Here is a 23,129-nt window from a genome sequence, read left to right as displayed (position 1 = left end):
GTCACAGATCCATGCTCCGAGGACTGCAGATGGTAAGAAAGACACTCGTCTGTTGGCAAAGGGATGAAAGTGAAGCCTGTGCTGACATCAGACCCCTTTCACAGGGATCCCAATGCCGTTCTCTGTATCTAGTACAGTGCACTAATATTTATTTATTTATTTTCATATGAAAACACAACAGCGCTGCAACCTGACAAGGGTAAACAGACTCCACATGGTCAAGATCACTGATTTTAATCACACTCATTTAGCTTGGCTGCATGCCTGTTTGTGTGTATCTGTGCCTTTAGGTGCATCTGTTTGTGTGTGTGTGTGTGTGTGTGTGTGTCTGTGTGTGTGTGGACACCTGCAGGGCTGGCCTTTGTCCTTCAGAGGCTGGTAGCTCGCTGACATCCGCTCCCGATTCCTGGGTGTAGGAGAGGAAGGTGGCTCGGTCGTGGGATCGGAGGACACCCACTGAACCTTCAGATCTCTTGAGCTGTGTGGGGAATTTCTGTGGTGAGGGGGGAAAACATTATTGGACATTCCAAATTGGGGAGAAAATCAGAGGTAAAATAATTGCTGACAGGAAGATGCAGCTTTTATATAGTGCTTTCAAATGTCAGGGATGCCACATGCATTACAGATGGTCACGTGAGGGGTCAGGTCGTTTACGCAGTAGTGTGCTACAGAAGGGACAGCGCATGTCAGATGTGAGTGGAGCAGGCTGAGCTCTCTACAAGGGGTTATAAAAGGGGGCGGGGTCACAGCGCAGCAGGCTGTCAGCAGAGAGAACAGGAGGATTACAAGAGCTCCGTTTAATGAGATTGGAATTGCTCAGTGTGAGAGAGAGAGAGAGAGAGAGAGAGAGAGAGAGAGAGAGAGAGAGAGAGAGAGAGAGAGAGAGAGAGAGAGAGAGAGAGCGGAAGTGAGAGGGGGAGATGAGAGCGATAGGGGGAGAGGAGAAAATGAGAGGGAGGGGGAGTGAGAGAGGGGGAGAGGAGAGGGAGAGAAGGAGGGAGAGGGAGAGAGGGAGATAGAGAATGAGAGGGAGCGAGACCAACACACCACAACAAGCACTCAGGTTTGCCAGAGATAGACACTCACTCCAGATGATCATATGTATTTATTTTGAAATCCAACTCTCTCCCATGGTACTCTATCCTGTGTTGTCAGTCTGACTGTCTTTCAATGTCAAGGATTTTATCCCTCAGTAGCTCTCGGGACCTGCAAAGCGGTTAATTAAGGAATTTGTTAGCTTGGGTGCAGCAACGATGAGTCAAAACTCCCCTCCTGCCCACGGCAGGCCAGGGACGGACGCGGCTAATAGAGAGGAACAGTCCACCTGGGATGCCAAGGCTTTCTACAACAAGCTGGCCCCCACCAAGAAACCTAAAACGGTAGGGCTGCTGAATTATTCTCTGTTTTTCCCCTGGGACGTCTTTTCAAAGCATCCGCAGCATGTGTGAGTGAGGTTTCTCTACTGCCGCTGCAGAATATACTGCAATGCAATGACTATATGCATGAGGGGTGTGGAAACTGACATAGATGGCAATGGCATTGCAGTCTTCGCCTCTGTTTGTAATGCTTTTTTATGTACTAGTCATGTTACCAGACCTGTTTGAAATGATGGGCTTTTGGGTCTGGTATTAACAACAGAGGGTTTGCAGACATTACTCTGATCGCATGACACTAATACAGGGTTAAACTGAACCGTATATAGATAACGGGAACGCAACCAGGCAGTCAGGAAAGGACAGCAGATTATATTCAGTAGTGATTCGGTGTCTCTGTGCCAGCTGTCCAAAAGTGATTCAATGTGACATTTTAAAATGTATTAGACACATGCATGCATTGTATTATTATTATTATTATTATTATTATTATTATTATTATTATTATTATTATTATTATTATTATTAATAATATAATAATAATAATAATAATAATAATAATAATAATAATAATAATTGCTATCCTGCAGTTATCTGCTGTCAAACGGCATTTAAAAGCTACTCAAGGCTTTGAACCCTTTTAACCATTGAGGTTCAAATGGATTTGAACCAGTCACAAAAACACTTTCAATTACCACAAACTGGATTCCCCAAGATCCCGGTCCTATTGGCTCTGGTAATATGATCCATGCATGCACGTTACAGAATCATTTAGTAATCTGATACACATTTGTTCCAAGGAGAAAAGGCAGTCTATAAATAGACCCTGCAGCCCTCCTCCTCGACTCTCTGCATACTCTGCTCTGTCAGTGTGCAGAGGTGATCCCCTCTGCCGTGTTTGTGGTTTGCCTTGCTGTTCCCAGTACCAACTGCCATGCTGCAGGTGATCTTCAGCAGCAATGCTGCAGTGCCTCTGCGATGAAGCAGAGCTGTGCTCTTAAAGGTATTGACTGCTTAAGGGACTGGCAGCTATTGCCCTTCCTGGCTGGGTCTAAAGTAGCTGAGTACTTCATTAAACCTGGTTGGAATAGTGATCCAGTCAGGAAGGGCAATAGTTGCCAATGCCTTAAGCAGCCAATACAAAATCACAACTTTTCCCATGTTCTAGTCAACTAAAAAAACTTCCATCTGCAAAATCCCAACAAATCTTCATATTTTTTGTTAACCTTTTCCTGGGCAAGTTTGCACAAAGTATGTTGATCTCCTGGAGAGTGACTCTAAACTAGGCACATGACACACAACATCAGAAAAGACTGCAATGCTCATTCAGCATCCTGATTCTCAGAACTTGGGAGTGAGGGAGGGAGGGAGGGACTCAAACACTCATTTTAGAACCCTTTATTTGGCCACCCCTGTTGTGTTCACAGCGAGAGATTCTCTGATCCGCTCATGAGCGTCTTGTGAATTCCCTTGAAACACGTCATGTGCATCAGCTGCAAATATTAAGTGTGTTTCATTCCAGTGCCAAATAATCACAGGGGTGGCCACACAATAGCAATGCAATGGTTCTGTACAAGTGGGATGATGGTAGCACAAGGGCAGCTACAATGAAATGATTAAACTCTCTAAAAATCCTACAGCCATCCAATAGGAAACACTGATAATATTACTATTGCAGTAATGACAACCAATTCATATTGTGTGTCTATTGCAGTAATATCACCTTGATTTATTTAATTTTTGCTCAGTGTAATCTATGTATAATCTGCATGGAAGTAGAAGCATAAGATTATAAACCAGGATTTTTTTAGTGTCCCTGGAAGGCATATTGAAATCCAGGACACCCTCCTCAAAACCGGGGGCGATCCAGGGGAAACATGGGCAGGAGGCAGCCCTAGAGTGCGTACGTGTCTCTGTGTTTGTTCATTTTGATCCCGTCTCCTCGGCAAAGTTGCTGTGCTAGCAGGAGGCGCAGGTGTCTGGTTTCAGCGCAGCTTCTAAAATATCAGCACACAAATACAAGTAAGGAAGCAGGGAGGCTATGGGACATGAACTAGAAACAGGAAGTTTGCTTTGAAACAAGCCTGAACTTTGAAAACTTTCACCTATGAATCTAAAAACCTACAGAAATGTTCTATCCGCTAGCTTAGTGACTGGATTCACCCAAAAAATGAATTCAGTTTCCACACATGTCGATTGTGTATTATTCTGACAGTGTGGGCGAGAAACTGTGAGCCAGATAATATGCACTCTGGAGCACTGAGTGCTCGACCAGTTCATCGTGATTCCACGTGCTGTAAATTCCCCTTTAGAAGTGCACTGGCTAAAATTAGTCCAAAGTTCGTTGAGGAGTCAAGTCAATTCTGTCTCAAAGAACGCCTGCGCTTTTCATAAAGAGAACATAGAGATGCAGCTTTTATATACAGCTAAATATGTCTGGATTTCCGTTTGCCTAACAAATAAATCAGTCAGTGAAGGGCAGCCTCTTTACCCAAGTGTTTCAGAGCTGGTAGGGTATGCATTCTGTGAATGCTGCTGTTACTATCATCACTGTGTATAAATATCACTGTTAAGGATTTCCAGTATGTAATCCAGTTCATAGAACATATGACAGAACTCCAGAGTAAAAAAAAAAAAAAAACCCAACAGCCATCCTCTTTGTATTCTCAGTACAGTCTTTGAATGTGTGATTTGTGAGGTGTGTCTCATCATAAGACATGACTTCTTGGTACATTTTGAACGGCTGTTTTTCACCACGGTGCCCTCTCTTGTGTAACAGTCAGAGGCGCTCTGCGTTGTGTTCTTGTTTCTACGGTCGCTCTTGTTTTTCAGCCGAACCCGCAGAATGCCATCACGATCGCTGTGTCATCGCGGGCGCTCTTCCGCATGGAGGAGGAGCAGAAGATCTACGAGGAGCACGGGGTGGAGGAGTACGTCAAGTACCAGCTGGAGCACGAGGACGAGCCCTTCGAACCCGGGGCCGCCTTCCCCTTCGTCAAGGTCAGGACCACCTCCCACCGAGCCCATTCTCTCCGCCCCATTCCAATACAGCCTGGGCACTCCAGCACAGAGCTGGATAACCTCTTATTACCATATTGATTAGCAGGGGGTTCCCGTAGAGCAGCGACAGCTACACCCCTCCTCGGGGGGGTTCTTCTCAGTTAAGGTTGCCATGCTTAGACACCAGTTTTGCTTCCTAATATCTCTTGTCAACCAACTTAAAAGAGGAAAAAGCATGAGAGCCATATTGTGGTGCTCACTGAGCCACTCTGTAATTAGATCAGCAGAAGAGTGCAGTGTTGTGTGTGTGCAAGACAAGCAAGATTGCAGTGCATTGGAAAAAAACTTCTAAACCAGCTCACCCATTCCCGGATCACGGAGGGGTTTACAGATATCTGATTTTTAAAGTCTTGATCCAGCTCATGCTGCAAGGAAGCAGGTGTGCAGATCATGCGCACAGAGCAGGTGAAGTGCTCTTATGAACTCTTATATACAGAGAGATAGTCTGAAGGCTGGGAAACAGAGTCTTGTTGTTTTTAAAAGGCGTATTGTTTGCATTGGTCCTATCTAATGAAAGCTGTGGGGGTTACTCACTGGACAAGCCAAGCTGTGACCTTCAGTGATGGGAGAGCTCCCTGCGAAGGGGATTTTAGGGTAGAGAAGGTAACTCCATCTTCTGTGCAGCCAAGCAGACACAAAACACATAGTTAACCTCACCTCACCTCCTACTGATTCAGGGTTAGCTGTGCTTATATACTGACAATCACACACAATAATGAAGCAAGCAGGGGAAATCTGACTCCCCCCACCTCCTCCCTCTCCCCTCTCCCTCTCCTCTCTCTCCTCTCCTCTCCCCTCTCTCTCCCTCTCCCCTCTCCCCTCTCCCATCTCTCTTCTCTCCCCTCTCCCCTCTCCTCCCCTCCCTTCCCCTCTCCCTGCCCGTGTCTTCAGGCTCTGGAGGCAGTGAATACTCGTCTGAGGGAGCTCTACCCTGAAAGCGAGGAGCTCTTTGACGTCGTGCTGATGACGAACCACCACGCCCAGGTCGGAGTGAGGCTCATCAACACCATCAACCACTACAGTGAGTTACAGGCAGGCTGCTATAACACAGGCAGCACAGCCTGGAGCACGGGCATTTCAAAACCATCCCACTAAATAACACATTACACAATAACGCAGTCAAATAAGACACATGCTTTTTTTTTTTATCTTGGTAGATTTTAATTTTTTATGAGGAGAACCAGTCGAGTTACACCCATGTAAGACAGTCCCAAAGCCAACGCATCTCTTGGCTCGAGCTGTGTTTAACAAACTGCAACTGAGCTCACCTGACTTCAGAACTAGTTACTTGAGCAATAAACCGACGGGACAATGGAACTCAAGCCAGTTCAGAGGGATGGAGATTAGTCAGATCTACAGTGTATACATTCCAGGATGACTCGACTGTAGTTAAAGTCCAGCAAATGAAGGGAGCGCAGTGGCTGTGATGGATTCCAAGCAGGGATAATGACAGGTGCAGTATTAGAGACTGGAGGAGGATCGCTTTAGCAACACTTACTAGAAACATGCACAGCTTATTCAATGATCATGTGGTGCAGGGCTTGGGAAAGGCATCAGCTACTTTGCAGCGTGAAACAGTTACCACTGAAGTTGCGAGGTGAAGGCTCAGCAATGGCTCTCACGCTCTGAAGCGCTCTTGTACAGTCCCATTGGGAAGACATCAACTTCCTACATCCTCCTCACTATAACGCAATAAAGACCTATGGGGAAAACAAAAACGGCATGGACTAAAACACTTTTCATTAGGGTCATGATTCTAATCTGATTGTGATTGTACTAACAGTACTAGTTATTACTGATAATATACAACACAGTTAGTTTGTCTCCACAGACCTGTTCATTGAGCGCTTCTGCATGACAGGGGGGAGGAGCCTCATCGGGTACCTGAAGGCATATCATACCAACCTGTACCTGTCCTCTGACCCAGGGAAGGTGGGCGAGGCCCTGGGAGAGGGTAAGACAGCATCCCCATCGCGGCACGCTTCACTGGGCTGGAGCCGCTGCGTACCTCGCCTTCACTGCACCTGCTAACAACTGTGTGAAGGCATACAAAGAGATACAAAGAGATACAAAGGGATAGCCCACAGCTATGGCCAAATGTTTTGCATAACCTATAATTATTTTAGAATTGAGACATAATTGTATCATTTTCTCTAGAGTTATTATACAGCAGATGTTCCTAAATAATGACATGTAAAATGTCCCCTTCTTGTACTGCACAGAGCAATCTTTAGCAGAAATATTTCCGATCTTTGATGCAGCTGCTGTCTTTTTTTGCTGAATACATTTTAAAGGAATGGTGCAGCTCTGTGCAGTGCAGTCAGTCATTTACCAGAAGCACACTAAACAGGCAGCCAGGCTCCTAAATGCAGTGGAACAGGCAGTGCGTCAATAAGGAAAACGTTTGCTGTATTTATTTTTAAACACTATAAAAATATGTATATTTACAGTATTCCTTCATTATGGAAACAACATAGGAAAGTACAGCAAAGCATCCCTGAAAAGCCCCCCTGCTGACCCTGCACTGCTCTGCTGCCACCTGGTTCGAAGTGGTGCTGTTCTTATCTCTCTCTCTCCTCTCTGCCTCCCCCAGGCATCGCTGCAGCCACTATCTTCAGCCCAGACAAGGTGGAGGAGGTGTCGGACACTCAGCTGCGCGTTGCGTTCGATGGAGACGCAGTCCTCTTCTCGGACGAGTCGGAGCAGATCGTCAAAGCGCACGGCCTGGACAAGTTCTTCGAGCACGAGAAGGAGCACGAGAACAGCCCTCTGGCACACGTAGGTCACGCCTGGTATCAGGTGCGCAGGGGAGGCGCCGTTCTGTTAACTGGCTCGCCGATGGGGTCTCTTCTCTTGTGCATTAACCCAAAACGATTTGCTCAGCACAGCAAAAAAAAAATGCAGAGCAATTTCACAGTGGCCCTTGCAGTGCAATGAAAGATGTTTCCAATGGTTGGAAACATTTTTTATTTTATTTGGATTGACTGAAATATAGGGATGGATTTCCATTCCCTCACAGTACTCCCCCCCCCCCCTCTCTCTCTCTCTCTCAGGGTCCTCTGAAGGGGTTCCTCGAGGCACTGGGGAAGCTGCAGAAGAAGTTCTATGCCAAGGGGCAGCGGCTGGAGTGCCCGATCCGCACTTACCTGGTGACGGCCCGCAGTGCCGCCAGCTCAGGAGCCCGGGCGCTAAAGACCCTGAGGAGTTGGGGCCTGGAGACTGACGAGGCTCTCTTCCTGGCGGGGGCCCCCAAGGGCCCGCTCCTAGAGAAGATCCGCCCGCACATCTTCTTCGACGACCAGATGTTCCACGTGGAAGGAGCCACGGAGATGGGCACCGTCTCTGCCCACGTGCCCTACGGCGTGGCACAGAGGTACAAGAAGTCTGCTGCCAAAAAGGAGCCAGCCGGAGGCAAGTGAAGAGGCCACAACCAGCCGACCCCTCCCCAGGGGAAGGACGTCTAGCAGAGGCTGTAGCTCTGTGGAGCCGGCTTCATCGATACAGCAACAGACAGCCAGAGCAGGGATGAGCAAGGGTAGCAGAAGCACCACCTGGACTGGAGAATTTATCTTTTCATTTTCTAATTTTTTTTTCAGATAGTGCACTACACAACTAAACCAAATACAGCCTGTGTTTGGGTATTTATTATTATTATTATTATTATTATTATTATTATTATTATTATTATTATTATTATTATTATTATTATATCTTTCAGTGAAGGGGTAACACACCCACATTTGCAATGGTCCTCCAGTTATAAAAATCATTTCAAAAGCATACAGAGAGACATACTGTACAGCGCCGCTTTCTCAAGCAGTTGGCCATTTGCTTTAAATATTTTTTTTCCCCAAAACGAAAGCTAACCCCTATTCTAAAGAAGTGAAAAATGTTCAGACTTTTTTTTTCTGTAAATTGCTTTTAATCTGACGGGGATTCTCAATTCACAAGAGAAACTAGCTAATCGCAAAATTAATGCGTTCATTTCCCAACTACCCGCTCTGAAACACGCCAGAGTAGCTTCTTATTTTTGTTCAGTGTAATTGGCATTGCTAGTCTTGCACCTTAAAAATAGCAATTAAGCGCTTGTTGTCCAAATGGGTTCTCCTTAAAATACATTTGAGAGTGACTCATATATCACGAGAAGGGAAGTGACTATACTGATGACCGGATCCAACCTGTCAGTATATTTTAAACCCTGTTCCGTGCACCTCATTGCACAAACAACAAAACCAGCTTCATTTTTATCAGTGGGACACGCGTCTCTTATACCTGCAAGGGTTTTAAAAAAAAAATCCCTTAAAACTGCCTTTAAACTTCTGAAAACAGCGTGCAGAAGTTGAGCCTCAAGTTTACATTGGCCCTGTATGAAATATCTGAGTTAAACTAATCAACTCAATAAACGTGCACGGGTCACTGTATCACAAGGGCAGGATTTATAGTCTTTTATTTGAGCTGGTTTTGCTTTTCCATCCGACGCGTGACGTCAAGCTGGTCATGGGAGACTTTTCGCTGGTGCCTTACTTATAAGAGATCAGATTTATAGGGGTTCGTTTTGAGTTTTCACGCTCATAGAGTTTATTCAGACTGTATGTAAAAAACGTATTCTATCATAAGCTTTACGCTTTAATATATTTCCATTGTAATATACCTATTAATTGGTATAATGTCATTTTAAAAGGAACTTCCAGGTTAAACTACACAACAATAATTTGTCTGAATCGGGCTTTATAAGGTAAAAGCCCAAAATTGGACCCCGTTTATTAATATGAGATGTGAACTGTATGAGGAATGTAGCTTTTAAATCTATCCAGCAGCGTAGTGCTGCCCTTCTATCAGTCACAGCTATGTCCCAAACACACTCGATAACTCATTTTCTAATTTAACCTTTTGTGTACTTCCAAGTGTATGTGTTGCGGAAGAGTATATAGCTGAAACTTACATATGTTTGCAGTAATCGAGTTCTGTTGCCCGCAATACACACACTGGTAATGCGCTGTGCCAGGGTGTGCTTCACTGTCAGGGTCACGGTGCAACGTTATCCATGCGCTCTAATATATTAATTTCATTGTAATTCTATTTCTTGCCACAGGGTGTCACTAGAACTTCATTTCAGTAAAACTGCTCTTGTTACAAATTCATAACAATTTTGAAAACAGACTCAAAATATAGCAGTTTTTTTGTTTTTGTTTTTGTTTAATTTACCAGCGCCACGTTGTTAAAATACACGTCTGTATCTAGAAAGCACTGCTGTATTTTACGATGACGATTTTACAGTGTAATATTTTTGAAATGTTTACAATGGGAGTTATTATTTTGTGAACGCGTCTGGTCTGCACTTGTAATCTGGGTTCCAGTGATCTGTACTGGGAGTATATGTTTAAGCTGCTGGGGGTTACAGTCTTTATGTATAAATTCAAAATCCGCACTTTATATTGTGTCTATCTGAGTGTTCACGTGTCTTTCGTTGTTATTTTTTATCACGTACATATAGTCTAACCCTATAAGGGTAACACTTTACAATGTGTGTGTAGAATCTCAGTTAGGAACGCCCAAACTTAGAACTGACCCGTCAGCTGAACACTCCATTTCAGACGGAAGTATGCAACCATCGGAAACGGATTTTCAGAGTTAGGAACAGACTCCATCCCCATGGGGTTCATTAATCTGAGGGTCTGTTGTTGTTCCTTAGTAATGTGTACCTACACACCATTGCAATGTTACTATGCATAGTTACAATGTGCTTGATGTGTAAATCTTTTTGCACGATATATGGAAGCCCTCAGTTGTATCACACAAGGGTGAGGGTTAGGGATGGGGTAAGGGTTATATATCTTGCAAAAAGATTTACACATTAAGCACATCTATTCCAGATATATTCCCTGTCTGTCTTTTATTCTCATGCTAGAATGACTTAATCACAGGTTCAAAACTGTCACTAATGATTCTCCTTTTTTTGACATGCACTAAACGGTAAAACTGACAAACATTTGGACTTTTTTTTTGCTGCCGGAACAATTCCTATCAGTAATGATTTCCAAAGCGTTATACACATGCTGGAAAACAGGCAAAAGACAAGCAGGGTTTGTAATGCTGCTTTTATTTGGGATCAGGAAGGCATTGTAACCTGTACTATGGATTAACAGTTTTATGTTTTATTAAGAGCCTTGTTCTCCCTTCAGAGGAGCGCAAACAGGGTCCCGGCGACTGCTCCAACCGTACCAGCCACCCCTGTGCCAGCCACCGATAAGCCAGCGGCCCCTGGAAAGAGACAACAGCGTGAGTGGCCTGAGGAAGGATCCAAAGTCAATTCCTTGAATTGAAATGTGAATAAAATCTGTTGAGATTCTTGATAGGTTTATATTACCGATGGACTGCATCACTGCAACTGCACTGCCAGCGGCGACCGCCCCGCCACCTGCAACAGCGCTTGAGGACATGAGAGAGGCCGCCACTGATCCCGCGGTAATGCCGGCTGCTGTGAAACCCAAGACTCCCACGGCCAACGGGACTGCAGCGATTCCTGTGGCTGTGGGACCGAAGCGGAGAAAGAAGAGCTCAGGGTCCCGCTAATACAGACCTGCGCACTCAGCTGAGAGCTTTTTAAACTGGACTTATCAGAACACATCTGGTTACGTTGTAGAGGAAGCATTATCGGCACCAGACATTGTGGAAACGTATGGGTGTGAACCTACATAGAAGGATGCATTCTGTACTCAGCTTGTGTTGCATAGACTCACCTGCACCTACTGCGCCCAAAATGAGTATTTCTGAAAAAGACAGAAAACGGGATAACAGGCACTATACACCCACACATCAAGACGGTTGTTAACAAGTCCAGGCTGTATGCAATTCATTCTAAATCAACATGCTACCATTCTGAACTGTCGAATCGTTAGGAAGTGTAAAAGGCATATTTACAACATATATTAAGAGGACAGTCAAGTTAGACGTGTCAAGAAATGGTGCCATTTTTAGGGTTCAGTTTCTTATTTTATATTGAGGCCTCATACACGCATCTGAAGGGCTGTGATTTGCAATATTGACTGATACAGTTAGACTTCACTTTTGCGGTTAACAAAATTAGAGTAAGTGATCATAACAATACAGTTAAAGAGAAAATTAAACCTAACGGGTAGAGAATGCCAGGAAATGGTCCAAAAAATTACAAAGCATAGCCTGTCCTCGAATGAGGAAAATGGCATTTAACGGGTTAAGGATTTAAGGAGTGGCTTTTTTATTAGTAATAAACTAATCAAATAGTTTTTTTAATGTTTAATCAACTAACTGGGCTTTAAACACCGTCCTTAACAAACATTCCCTGTCAAAATATCGCTATATGCTTCTTTAAATAGTTCTGTTAGATCTTTACAAACATTCCCTGTCAAAATATCGCTATATGCTTCTTTAAATAGTTCTGTTAGATCTTAACAAACATTCCCTGTCAATATCGCTATATGCTTCTTTAAATAGTAGTTCTGTTAGATTGACAGCTTGTTTGCAGCCTGATTTTAAAAAATAAAGCAACCTACCCGAATTAAAAATCATTTTTCGGTAAATTAATTTATAAACAAAAGTATAACTTACTCGCCATGTTTTTAAATTAAAGAATGAGCCTGAAAAAGAAAAATACAATTATAAAAAAAATCTTAAAATATGCCGAGATAAATATAGTGTGTTCCCCTTTGAACAATCTTTGAGCCGCGCTTGGCCCTTCCCAAACAATTCTTATCACGGAAAAGCAAATAATACTACTACTAATAATAATCGTAATAATAAATAATAATAATAATAATAATAATAATAATAATAATAATAATAATAATAATAATAATACTCAACAGTGCTGAATTTAGAAATATTTAATAACTTGATAACTTGTGAATAGAACCCATAAGATTGAACCCCTTCACCCTTTATTTATGTCTTCATAATCATCATTTCCTGTGAATCGTTTGTTGCTAAATAATGTGTATATTTGATATGTCTAACCCCGCACCCCTGCAGTGCACATACCTGTGTGCCCACAGCTGCTGATCGACTGAAGGCTGCACCGCGCATTGGGTTTAAAGCACCTCGTTCTCGTGACAGCGTGAAATAAGGTCAACAGCAAACGTCAGTGATCGAATATTTCACGAATCCTAAAGTAAAGGGCGTGTTGTTTCGTTTCTGCAGAAATGAATGTGGTTAGGTCATGCATGTGGGTGTATTGAAAGAAACAAGATACAGTCGTGTGCAAACTCGACTCACATGAAACCGATTCAAAACTAAAAACGCAGCGATGCTTGAAAGTGTCTTTCAGCTAATATTTTGTCTGGCCACCTTGGCTGTTGAATCCCAACCAGATCCCTTGAAACTAAACTAACTGGTATCCAAGGTGTAGGGTTATAAACTAACCCAACAGTTAAATAAAACTATCAGGTTATAATAGCTTTCAATAAAATACAATAAAAAATAACTATTAGGATGGTTAAATAGGGTTAATAAAACAATACAAGACGTATTTACAAGGCGTCTCTGTCCACCTTATAACTCAAAAGGCATCGTTATAGACTTCTAGTCGAAATATTTAACTCGTTTTTTCATTTGTATATCAAGAGTTGACGCAATGAAACACCTGCGATATTGTATTAAATGCGTCGATTATGATTCCTGATGCAGGGATCGAGACCCCTTGGAGATACTGGAAGCAGATGGTTTCAGAGGTAAACTAAAGTGAAGGAAGAAACCCCTTTCATTATTGTGCAACTAATAGGAAGGAGACTCCGAGATGCAAGGCAAAGACTTTTATTGGCTTTTACAGTAAACAGGAGTAGAACAGCCCGCGGCTTATTGCTTAGTTTCCCCCGCTCTCTTCTATTTTCCAAACTTGCTGGCGATTGCGGATCCGACATACCCCACGGCCCCCCCGACCCCCGCAGTAACTGCAGTCCCTGCAGCTGACAGGCCCGCAGCACCTGGGCAGAAAGAAGAGGAACGAGAAATAAAGCATGTGCTAAAGGATACCGTGGCGTTTCTATACAAACTCACACTCGCCCTGCACCCAGTCCTTCAGCTGAGCACAAGAGTTCAATGATTGGGGGTTTTATCCAAAGGACCTCGGTTTACACACACACACACACACACACACACACACACACACACACACACACACACACACACACACACAACACACACACACACACACACACACACACACACACACACACACACACACACACACACACACACACACACACACACACACACACACACACACACACACACACACACACACACACACACACACACACACACACACACACACACACGCACACGCACACGCACACGCACACACACACACACACACACACACACACACACACACACACACACACACACACACACACACACACACACACACACACACACACACACACACACACACACACACACACACACACACGCACACGCACACGCACACACACACACACACACACACACACACACACACACACACACACACACACACACACACACACACACACACACACACACACACACACACACACACACACACACACACACACACACACACACACACACACACACACACACACACACACACACACACACACACACACACACACCACACACACACACACACACACACACACACACACACACACACACACACACACACACACACACACACACACACACACACACACACACACACACACACACACACACACACACACACACACACACACACACACACACACACACACACACACACACACACACACACACACACACACACACACACACACACACACACACACACACACACACACACACACACACACCGGCAGACTGAAGCACAGCCACCAGACTTCCTGCAGCACACCCCCCCACCGCTGGCTGCAGCTGCCGATGACATCATTCCAGCTGCAGTGGACCCTGCTGCAATCCCGCCTGCAGTGAAGCCTATTGCCCCCAGAGCAACAGGAACAAGAACTACTGTAGAAACTGAAACAGAACAAGAGGCAGGGTCTGAGGGGTGCTACTGTACCGCATCTGCAATGTGCCACACACAAGGGGGAGGGCTACATGCTCTGCCAAGTTACTCGGGTGGACAAGGGTATTTGCAGCCAAAATAATATTTCTCACAGCAGGAAGCTCTACCAAGACACAGTAGACAGAAAAGTACGTGAATGAGATTGAGTTCAGTTAGCAGAGACGCGAGGTATACTCACCAGCTCCGCCTGCAACGGCGAGTACTGGAATACAATAAGAAAAAACCCCACATTATGGACGGCTCTGATCCACTATCAGAGATCTATCTCACTGTATTCATATTAGGACGTGAAAGAGCTCTGTACGTTATTTCTCAGCTCCTTGGTAGACAGTGCCAAGAGATCATTAACGCTTTAGTGCAGGTTGTGGTCTGTAATAGCAAACATTAATACTACTACTACTACTACTACTACTACTAATAATAATAATAATAATAATAATAATAATAATAATAATAATAATAATAATAATTAAAAACAAAAAAGTCATTACCTGTCCATATTGCCATAGTTGCTGGACTGATTCTGGTTGCAATGAAAATATATTGAATGAGGAAGTGAACAAAGTCTAAAGGGTTATGAATCTGCAATGTCAGATTGCAGTACAATGCTGTGTTTGAACTGCGCAGGTGTGTATGTGCAGACTGGTTTTAAGGAATGAAATGAATTGGGATCTGATCACATTTGTTGAAGCAACAGGGAAGCTGACCGGGGGCGGGGTCTGATGCTGATAACTGCGCAGACGCAAGAAACCCAAAACATCCGAATATGTGCTAAAAGCGACGAAGGAAAATCGCAAGCGACTGCCGCAAAGACAAGCCCAGTTCCGCTATTTTTAAGCGGAACATGCAACCATGGAAGGGTTATATAACCTATATTAATAATAATAATAATACAAAAAACAATCGCCTCATACTTTATTTAAAGCAGGTTTACAAAAAAAAAAAAAAACCTGCAAATCAATGTTTTTAAAAGCAGGACTCAAAGTTAAATAAAAAAACACAGACTCATTTGGAACAATAGCCTGCACACTTAAGAGAGAAATGCCGTAAGGATTCCCCAGAAGGAGAGGCTGCAGTTGCTCGCCCGGTCACACTGTGCTATATGCAGCATTGTAATCTGCAAATCATGCAATCGGGCATAATGTATGACTATAAATCCGTTTTTTAATGTAAAACAAAGAAACCGCGGGCACAGTGCAAAGTAAGCAAGGACATCTAAACTATAGCACCATTGTTCGTGTTTTACAGTTAGTAAAAATACACGATTGCGTCATTAGTGAATGCAGTCCTAGACTGTCACAGCTACATACACACAAGTAGAAAACTACCGGTAATCACTTCCTTAAAACAGCAAAATAATTAATTTAACCAACCTCATTTATAATTCCGCTTTTTGATATTTTCATAAATATATTATAAAATAAACACGAATCTGTTTTAGAAAAGGTATAGAGGCGTACAGTTGTTATTATTATTATTATTATTATTATTATTATTATTATTATTATTATTATTAATTATTTCGGTAAAGTCTCCCGCCTGATTTTTTAAACAATTAAAATGCAGTTTAAATCTCCTCCCACGTGTTCATGACGCACTGTGTGCGCAAGCATAAATAATTTAAGGTGGACCAGCAAACAACGCATGTTTTTTTTTTTTTTTTTTTTTTTTTTTTTTTTTTGGGTGTCTCCTTCTGATCGTGGTGAAATTGGTGTTTTCATAAAGGGAATGATGTCTATAGGATTACGATGTTCATGGAAAGTCTCTTTTTTTTATAGATTGTATCCTGTCCTAACCAAAATAAATAAATAAAAAGAGACAAAAGATTTACATTTAAGCTATTTGCTATGGTTCTACCTTACAATGATGTAATCTTGCGTCAAAGCGCGGTGCCCTGTGATTGGCTGAAGTAAATCGGCGCGCTCCGCTTGAACGCTGTATAAAAGGCGATCTTGCAGCAGCTGCTGTCAGTAGCGGCATTTTCCTCGCTTGAGCTTTCGAGTTTATTTTATTTTTTTTAATAATAATAAAAGCTTAAACTTGCGTTTCTCTGTTTACGATAGTCTAAATTTCTTTGCAAAGAATCTTATTTTTGCATAACAGCTAAAAGATACAGCTCCGTTTTAAAAAAAAAAAGCTATAGTTAAACAGTCTCGTCTCTTTTTCGTGTTTCTTATCAAAAAGATAATAATAATGCTGTCTGCTAGAACTCCGCTGGCCTCCAAGAATGAGGAAAACGCACGACACAGGATGAACGATGAGAACACTGTGAGTATGTTGGCTGTTATATTGCAGTTGCGTGCTGTGTGTTTGTCTTTGTATTGATGGTGTTTTTTTGCAGCCCCCGTCTCTTACTGCAACGAGGGCGCTGGCTTCTAAAACCGCCAGAAAAATCTTGGCAGACGTCGACGAAACGGTAAGATAAGTGTATTCAATTATATATTGCTGTGTATTCGTTTATATTTAAGACGGGCGTCTGTTAACATTATATATTGTAAGTTAAGTCTTCGCTCTTATTCCAGAAACCAAAATCCAGTACAGAAGTCTCACAGGCGGTAAGTCACCGGTACACTTTCTCCTCTCTTTAAAGATTTTTTTCTTTGCATTTTAAACCGCGTTGTGCGTATTATTGATCTTTTATTTAGATGTTTAAGCAGAAGCCGGGTTACCATTATTTGTCTTGTTGTGAGTTTTTGGCGGGATGGGGGAGCTCTTGAGCTACACAATTATTTCCAGGAAGTACAATTGGTGTGCGGAGCTTTTGCATTCAACTGTTAGTTCTATAGTGCCCAGTCCTGAGCTACCACTGTGTTTGTATTGCGCACAATTCTTTCTGGCTCAAATAGCTGATTTTCTAGGCAAAATGTTCTCTTTCCCCTGTAACTAAACATTAACTTGCTGTTTAATTTAACCCCCCTGCAACTCGCTGTGCTGTCTAGCACTCAGTGAAACGTGCGTATCTCCAGCGTCTTAACTTTACCCAGCTCGTCCCAGTTCTGAAGTATAGCAGAAGTTCTGTGTGTAGAACACTGTTCTAATTAAGTACGCAGTGTGGCTGATGTATCTGAAGATTTAATACACTAATCTACATTCGACTTTGATTGGAGCATTGTGCTTCAGTCGTGCTCCTCTGTTTTTAAAGTCTTGCGTTCTCTTTCTTCCAGAAGCAGACGCGGTGGGAGAGAGTACAGGACGAGCCTCTACTCCGGGAGAACCCGCGCCGCTTCGTCATCTTCCCTATTCAGTACCAAGACATCTGGCAGATGTACAAGAAAGCCGAGGCCTCCTTCTGGACCGCTGAAGAGGTGACTTGTTCATTTGCAATGGTGGAGATCCCGTCCTGTTGGACTAGTCCAGGGGGGGCTTGCATTTGTGGCGTGGCTTTCCATGTAGCAATTGTAACGTGGTGACAAACTCAAGCCTTATTTGCACAGTGATTTTAAAAACTGGTGTGTGGGCTGGAAAGCAATGCATACTTAAGAATATTAAGTGTGTAAGTGCAGCATGTAAGGTTACTGTTAATTCCTGTTACAAACAAGAGTAGTTTGAGTGCTGGTGCCATCATAGGATCATATAAAGGTCTGCAATAAGGTGCCTTATTTTTAGTAAAAGCACAGAGGGTTGCCATTCTGTTTACCATGAATAGGTTGATTCATTGCCAGCCTTCATGGCATTAGCTGTGGTGAAGGAGACACCTGAGGGATAAAGCCACATAATCAGCTGGAATAAGTTTGCCACACGAGTGCAGATTTGTGTCCCAAGCCTTAAGGGTTAATTCTTGTAAGTGCAGTCTTGCTTTCCTCTTCTGTATTCCTCACCTGCTCTCTTGCACTCCCCAGGTAGACCTGTCCAAGGATATGCAGCACTGGGAGGGCCTGAAAAAGGAGGAGAGATACTTCATCTCTCATGTCTTGGCTTTCTTCGCCGCCAGTGACGGCATAGTCAATGAGAACTTGGTATGTGCAGCTCTCTCGCTCCTGTGCCTCTTGCAGTTTTTACAAATCGTCTGACTGCCGCTTGACAGCTTGCCCAGTTGATTTGGGCTCTGTGCATTAGTTGATTTCTTCCTTATTTTTTTAGAATTTCTTCATTTTCACTTGCATACCATAAGATGCACAATTCTCAGATCCGAGTCCACCAAGGAAGGTGGCACTGCTCCTTACCATTGTCGGCTCTAGTGATTTTACGACTTCTCCTTGATCTCCTAATCAATTCTGTTGTGTAGTCTATTTTAGGAGTGTTGAACTTGTTTGAGTGGGTTACAAGGAGGAGGTATTGTTGAGGTTCAAGCTGTGTTTTGCTCACACCAGCCCTCTGGTTTTGTGCTGTATTCAGGTGGAGCGCTTCAGCCAGGAGGTACAAGTTACAGAAGCACGCTGTTTCTACGGCTTCCAGATCGCCATGGAGAACATCCACTCAGAGATGTACAGCCTGCTCATTGACACCTACATCAAGGACTCCAGCGAGAGGTATGGCTGGAGCCCTGCACTGCACACTCCCACATGCACACCCTCTCAACGACTTGGCAAACCTATTGGGGGGGGGGGGACGCTTGTTTTGTTCAAATTTAATATTCCATTGCGCTTTAATGGCACAATTGATATAGATAAGCTGTGTGCAGAATCTCTTTGCACGTGAACGAATAAGGACACTTGCCACCGACGGCATTCTGGTTCTAATTGGCTTAAGATAACATTGGGTGATGTGCTGCCTCCTACCTAGCCTTTTCCAAAGCCCTCCAGATTTGTATTGGAGTAAACTCTTTGCTGGTGGAGATTGAGTTCCCAGGGGCATGTTGTGAAATGGCTTGTCAATCTTTGTGCAGGGAGTTTCTCTTCAACGCCATTGAGACGCTACCCTGTGTGCGCAAGAAGGCAGACTGGGCAATGCGCTGGATTGCAGACAAGGAAGCTACTTTCGGTGAGTCCAGGGTCGTGCTAATGACTAGTCTAAGATTTGTGCCTAAAGGCCTGCTCCTCGCTAAGGGGACTGGGCTTGTTTCATCCAGTTTGTCTCAATGCCTGTCTTGTTGCAGGTGAGCGGATAGTGGCGTTCGCAGCGGTGGAGGGGATATTCTTCTCTGGGTCCTTTGCTGCAATCTTCTGGTTGAAGAAGCGGGGACTGATGCCAGGCCTGACCTTCTCCAATGAGCTCATTAGCAGAGATGAGGTGAGCGGACACTTCCACACACGTGGCATGTTTAACATCTGATGATATCTAACCCCTTTGACCTTCTCCTCTGAAACTGTTTTATTTTTTTTAAATCTGGCAGTAAGTGTTTGTGCACAATCTACTTTATTGCATGCTTAATACCTTGACGTGTGTATGCATTTTGGGTTTGTGCTGTTTTCATCATCAATGTATAAACTTTAATCATTCTGCAACTATGGGAGCAAATTATGCAAAGTTGTCCAGCTACAGGCAGTTCCCTGTACTGGAATTCATTCATCTGTTCCCAGTCTTTGGTGTGGGGGTTTTATTTATTCTCTCCCCCACTCATTCCTTTTCTCTTATCCAGGGTCTGCACTGTGATTTCGCCTGTCTCATGTTCAAACACCTGGTGCACAAGCCCTCAGAGGCCAAAGTAAAGGGGGTGATTTTGGACGCTGTTAGAATTGAGCAGGAGTTTCTCACGGAGGCCCTCCCAGTCAACCTCATTGGAATGAACTGCGAGCTCATGAAGAGATACATCGAGTTTGTAGCGGACCGGCTGCTTCTGGAGCTTGGTTTTAACAAGGTCGGTTCCTTCAGGTTTACTTCTCTGCCACACGTTTTCATATCAAGGTTGTGTCTTGACCATAATTGAATTCTGAAATGTGAACAAATGCAGATTTGAGTGTACTGTGTAACTTCTGTAGTCCTTCTGCTACCCCATGCATTGCTGGGTTGGTGTCACTGACACATTTGCTGACCATGGCACAGTTTTGATGACCACTGCTGTAAGGGGAGAGGGTCGTTGCAATGCGTGTCTGGTTTCACAAGTCGTAGACTTTCCGTGGTGCCAACCAGTCTGTGAAACCAGCCTAAGACCATGCAGCTTCTGTTTTACGTCCCATTTTATCCTTTCTCCTGGAGTCCCCTCTCTGACTGGGTGCTTTTAATGCACTGTTTCCTTCCATCTGCTGCAACTCTAAAGCCAGGTCTTGTGCTCCTTCCACCCAGGTGTTCTGTGTGGAGAACCCCTTTGACTTCATGGAGAACATCTCCCTGGAGGGGAAGACCAACTTCTTCGAGAAGCGAGTCGGGGAGTACCAGAAGATGGGGGTCATGTCCAAGGCTATGGACAACACGTTTACTCTGGAAGCAGACTTTTAACTACTACTTCTTAGATTCTTTCTTTACCCTTTCCCCTTTTAGTGTACTTATCTATCTTATGTTAAGATCACACACAATGTAGGAATTAACTTGAAAATCAGCTGTTTTTGGTCTGTTTACCAAAAGGGATGTTTAAGTCCTAAGCCTGCTTTGTGTTTCTGCAACATTACCAGCCATGCTTCTCTAATGCAAAGCTTGCATTACTTTTGTAGCTTTTTATTCCTAGTACAGCAGAATTGAAGTGTATCTGGTTTACTGACCCATCTGAGGGGAATTGTTCATTTTACCTCTGTTTACATATGTCCTGGTTTTAACATGTTGTAAATAACTTTTAGCTAGATTATAAAATGTATTTATGAATTTATTAAATTTGCTGTTTCTCATTCTAGCAGTGTTATTTCTACCATAACATCACACTTGTGAAACAGTCTATCTAGAAAGACTAACGGCTGAAGTTTAATACCTACTGTTTTGTGTGGCCAAAATTGTCACCACAGTGCAGTGTCTGTCTTGATTGTTAATTTCCCCTTTGTCTCCAGTATTGATTTGCCAGTTCCTATCGAGGTTCATCACCCCTCTAAAACAAAGTTTAAGCGTTTCTGCCGGAGGGCTCGGACGAAGGTAGGCACATGGCATCCTGCTGCTTGTCTTGATGTCGTTGCAATGACCTTGTGTGAGGAAAGGTGCCCTCAAGTGGTTTGGCACTGCCACTATGCAAGCCTGCTGCGCTAAAATTAGCGTTGCCTGCCCTCCAGCTGCTTTTTAAATGAGAGCAGCGACACGTTGCTTCAGCGATATGCAGTGTCTTGTTTAAACACTGTTTGTATTTATTAATATTTGTCTTTTGTATGAAATCTTTCACCCCTGTGAGTCTCACAGGACCGTGTCATGATTAGTTAATGAATCTAAGTCCTCTAGGGATTGGTGTTTTGGTTGGTAGTAACTAATGGTGGAAGGTCTGAAAGGTTTCTGTTCTACTATGAGAACAGTATCCAAAACAGTGAATACAGTGGGTGAGTAAGACTTATCGACACAGCAGTTAGCAGTAATCTTGGACTACAAAGATAACATTAGATACTTTGTTCTTACCAGGTTCTTAAGAAACCAGCTGTGGCATTCGCATGTTTCCATTTGAGTAGCCAGTGGGTGTACTCTGTATTGTGGCAGGTGGGTATAGACAGTGTGTTTGAGTGCACTGCACACATTGTCTCTGCCTCACTCACCAGTTTGTTACAGCCCATACAGGGTTAATTTAATAAATCTAATATTAAAGGTTCTGGAAAAGCTGTTTCTCTATTGCAGCTTAAAGGCTTCTACCTCAAGCCAAGGGGAGGCTCACACTGAGCAAGCATATTGGGGAAAGAAAATAATTCTGTTTGACAAACCGTTTAACAGAGTTGGGTAAATTTAAATTGGGGTTTGTCAGATCCGTGCACTTAATGACACCATGCATATAGGCATATATTGTATAACTTTTTTTTTTATATATATAAAAAGAAACAACTAAACATTGCTCTGGTTTCAGATCAATAATAGCTGGAGCCTCATTTTAAAAGGTTTTATTTTTTGCATTAATGTTATGCTAATTGCTTTGCCATGCTGCAATGAGGTGAGGGGGGGAGATACATTAGACCTGTGTGAGAATTGTAGAAAACCAGGCTTGTTTCAGCAGGTCAGAAGATTCCAATACAGTGTGAGCTGAGGGAAGTAATTGAGATAAAACTGCCCTAAATCAGGCTAATTTCCATATATATTGCACTAGGGAGACATTTAAAATGGCAAGCTTGTGCGTACAGTCATTAGTGGGGCTGACGGCAGCACAGCCTGCTGTCTGCGGGCTCCAGTAACATTTTATTTTTCAGTTATCAGCCAGCGATGAGCTCGATAGAGGCTGTCACTCACCTCCCCTCGTCAGATTCCTGTGTCATCTCATCTACCAAAGCATGTCTGATGACTCACCAATAGGGCTAGCTGTGTGTGTATAAATTTGATACAACAAAAGTAATGAACAATATTTGCAACCCTTGAGGCTAGTTATACTCTTCCTGATAAAATGTAGCCACGACAGGGGATGTGATATTTAGAGGATGTTGTTTTTGTCCTCGTAATGGTTCATTAGGGCCAGATTCAATAAGCATGTACCTCTGCTTTGAGAACATTGAAAAAGTAATTGAAAATAAGAATGTGTTTTTCTTTAATATTCTTTGACTTCTAGATACCCAGAAAACGTGCATGATTGTGATTTTGTTATTCTTTCCCCTTTAACAGCTGGTATATAAGTACAAATGAGCTATAATTGAAACTGAAGCCTGGCTTAATGT

The 23,129-nt window shown here is 43.2% G+C and overlaps 4 protein-coding genes across 7 annotated transcripts; 2 read left to right on the top strand and 2 right to left on the bottom strand.

Moving 5' to 3' along the window:
- The first annotated feature begins 981 nt into the window (after positions 1–981).
- Positions 982–9,877, top strand: LOC121308378 (cytosolic 5'-nucleotidase 1A-like). 3 transcript variants are annotated; one of them, XM_041240738.1, is made up of 6 exons: positions 982–1,379; positions 4,206–4,373; positions 5,325–5,454; positions 6,295–6,387; positions 7,027–7,211; positions 7,487–9,877. In XM_041240738.1, the coding sequence occupies exons 1-6, from the start codon at positions 1,254–1,256 to the stop codon at positions 7,850–7,852; spliced, it is 1,068 nt and encodes a 355-aa protein (XP_041096672.1). In that variant the 5' UTR covers positions 982–1,253; the 3' UTR covers positions 7,853–9,877. The 3 variants fall into 3 exon arrangements, with proteins under 3 accessions (XP_041096672.1, XP_041096671.1, XP_041096673.1); XM_041240737.1 differs by having other exon boundaries at positions 6,265–6,387; XM_041240739.1 differs by lacking the exon at positions 6,295–6,387.
- A 639-nt stretch (positions 9,878–10,516) lies between these two features.
- Positions 10,517–12,582, bottom strand: LOC121308379 (interferon alpha-inducible protein 27-like protein 2). The gene is made up of 5 exons (XM_041240740.1): positions 12,450–12,582; positions 12,021–12,049; positions 11,174–11,203; positions 10,801–10,962; positions 10,517–10,694 (listed from the first exon to the last, which is right to left on the bottom strand). Exons 2-5 carry the CDS (start codon positions 12,025–12,027, stop codon positions 10,612–10,614), a joined length of 282 nt encoding a protein of 93 aa, XP_041096674.1. The 5' UTR covers positions 12,028–12,049; positions 12,450–12,582; the 3' UTR covers positions 10,517–10,611.
- Positions 12,583–13,269: 687 nt separating this feature from the next.
- On the bottom strand, positions 13,270–15,367 carry LOC121308377 (interferon alpha-inducible protein 27-like protein 2B). Its single transcript, XM_041240736.1, has 4 exons — positions 14,985–15,367; positions 14,672–14,695; positions 14,282–14,444; positions 13,270–13,390 (listed from the first exon to the last, which is right to left on the bottom strand). The coding sequence occupies exons 1-4, from the start codon at positions 14,998–15,000 to the stop codon at positions 13,270–13,272; spliced, it is 324 nt and encodes a 107-aa protein (XP_041096670.1). The 5' UTR covers positions 15,001–15,367.
- A 1,111-nt stretch (positions 15,368–16,478) lies between these two features.
- LOC121308376 (ribonucleoside-diphosphate reductase subunit M2) lies at positions 16,479–21,191 on the top strand. 2 transcript variants are annotated; one of them, XM_041240734.1, is made up of 10 exons: positions 16,479–16,761; positions 16,835–16,909; positions 17,016–17,048; positions 17,658–17,798; positions 18,333–18,449; positions 18,829–18,962; positions 19,319–19,413; positions 19,529–19,662; positions 20,012–20,230; positions 20,656–21,191. In XM_041240734.1, exons 1-10 carry the CDS (start codon positions 16,687–16,689, stop codon positions 20,806–20,808), a joined length of 1,176 nt encoding a protein of 391 aa, XP_041096668.1. In that variant the 5' UTR covers positions 16,479–16,686; the 3' UTR covers positions 20,809–21,191. The 2 variants fall into 2 exon arrangements, with proteins under 2 accessions (XP_041096668.1, XP_041096669.1); XM_041240735.1 differs by lacking the exons at positions 16,479–16,761; positions 16,835–16,909; positions 17,016–17,048 and adding an exon at positions 17,140–17,535.
- Positions 21,192–23,129: the final 1,938 nt, after the last annotated feature.

Source organism: Polyodon spathula, unplaced genomic scaffold (genome assembly GCF_017654505.1).
Source record: "Polyodon spathula isolate WHYD16114869_AA unplaced genomic scaffold, ASM1765450v1 scaffolds_668, whole genome shotgun sequence".
Lineage (NCBI taxonomy): Eukaryota > Metazoa > Chordata > Actinopteri > Acipenseriformes > Polyodontidae > Polyodon > Polyodon spathula.
The sequence above is the reverse complement of the archived record's forward strand: the minus strand, read 5'-3'. Positions and strand labels throughout refer to the sequence as shown.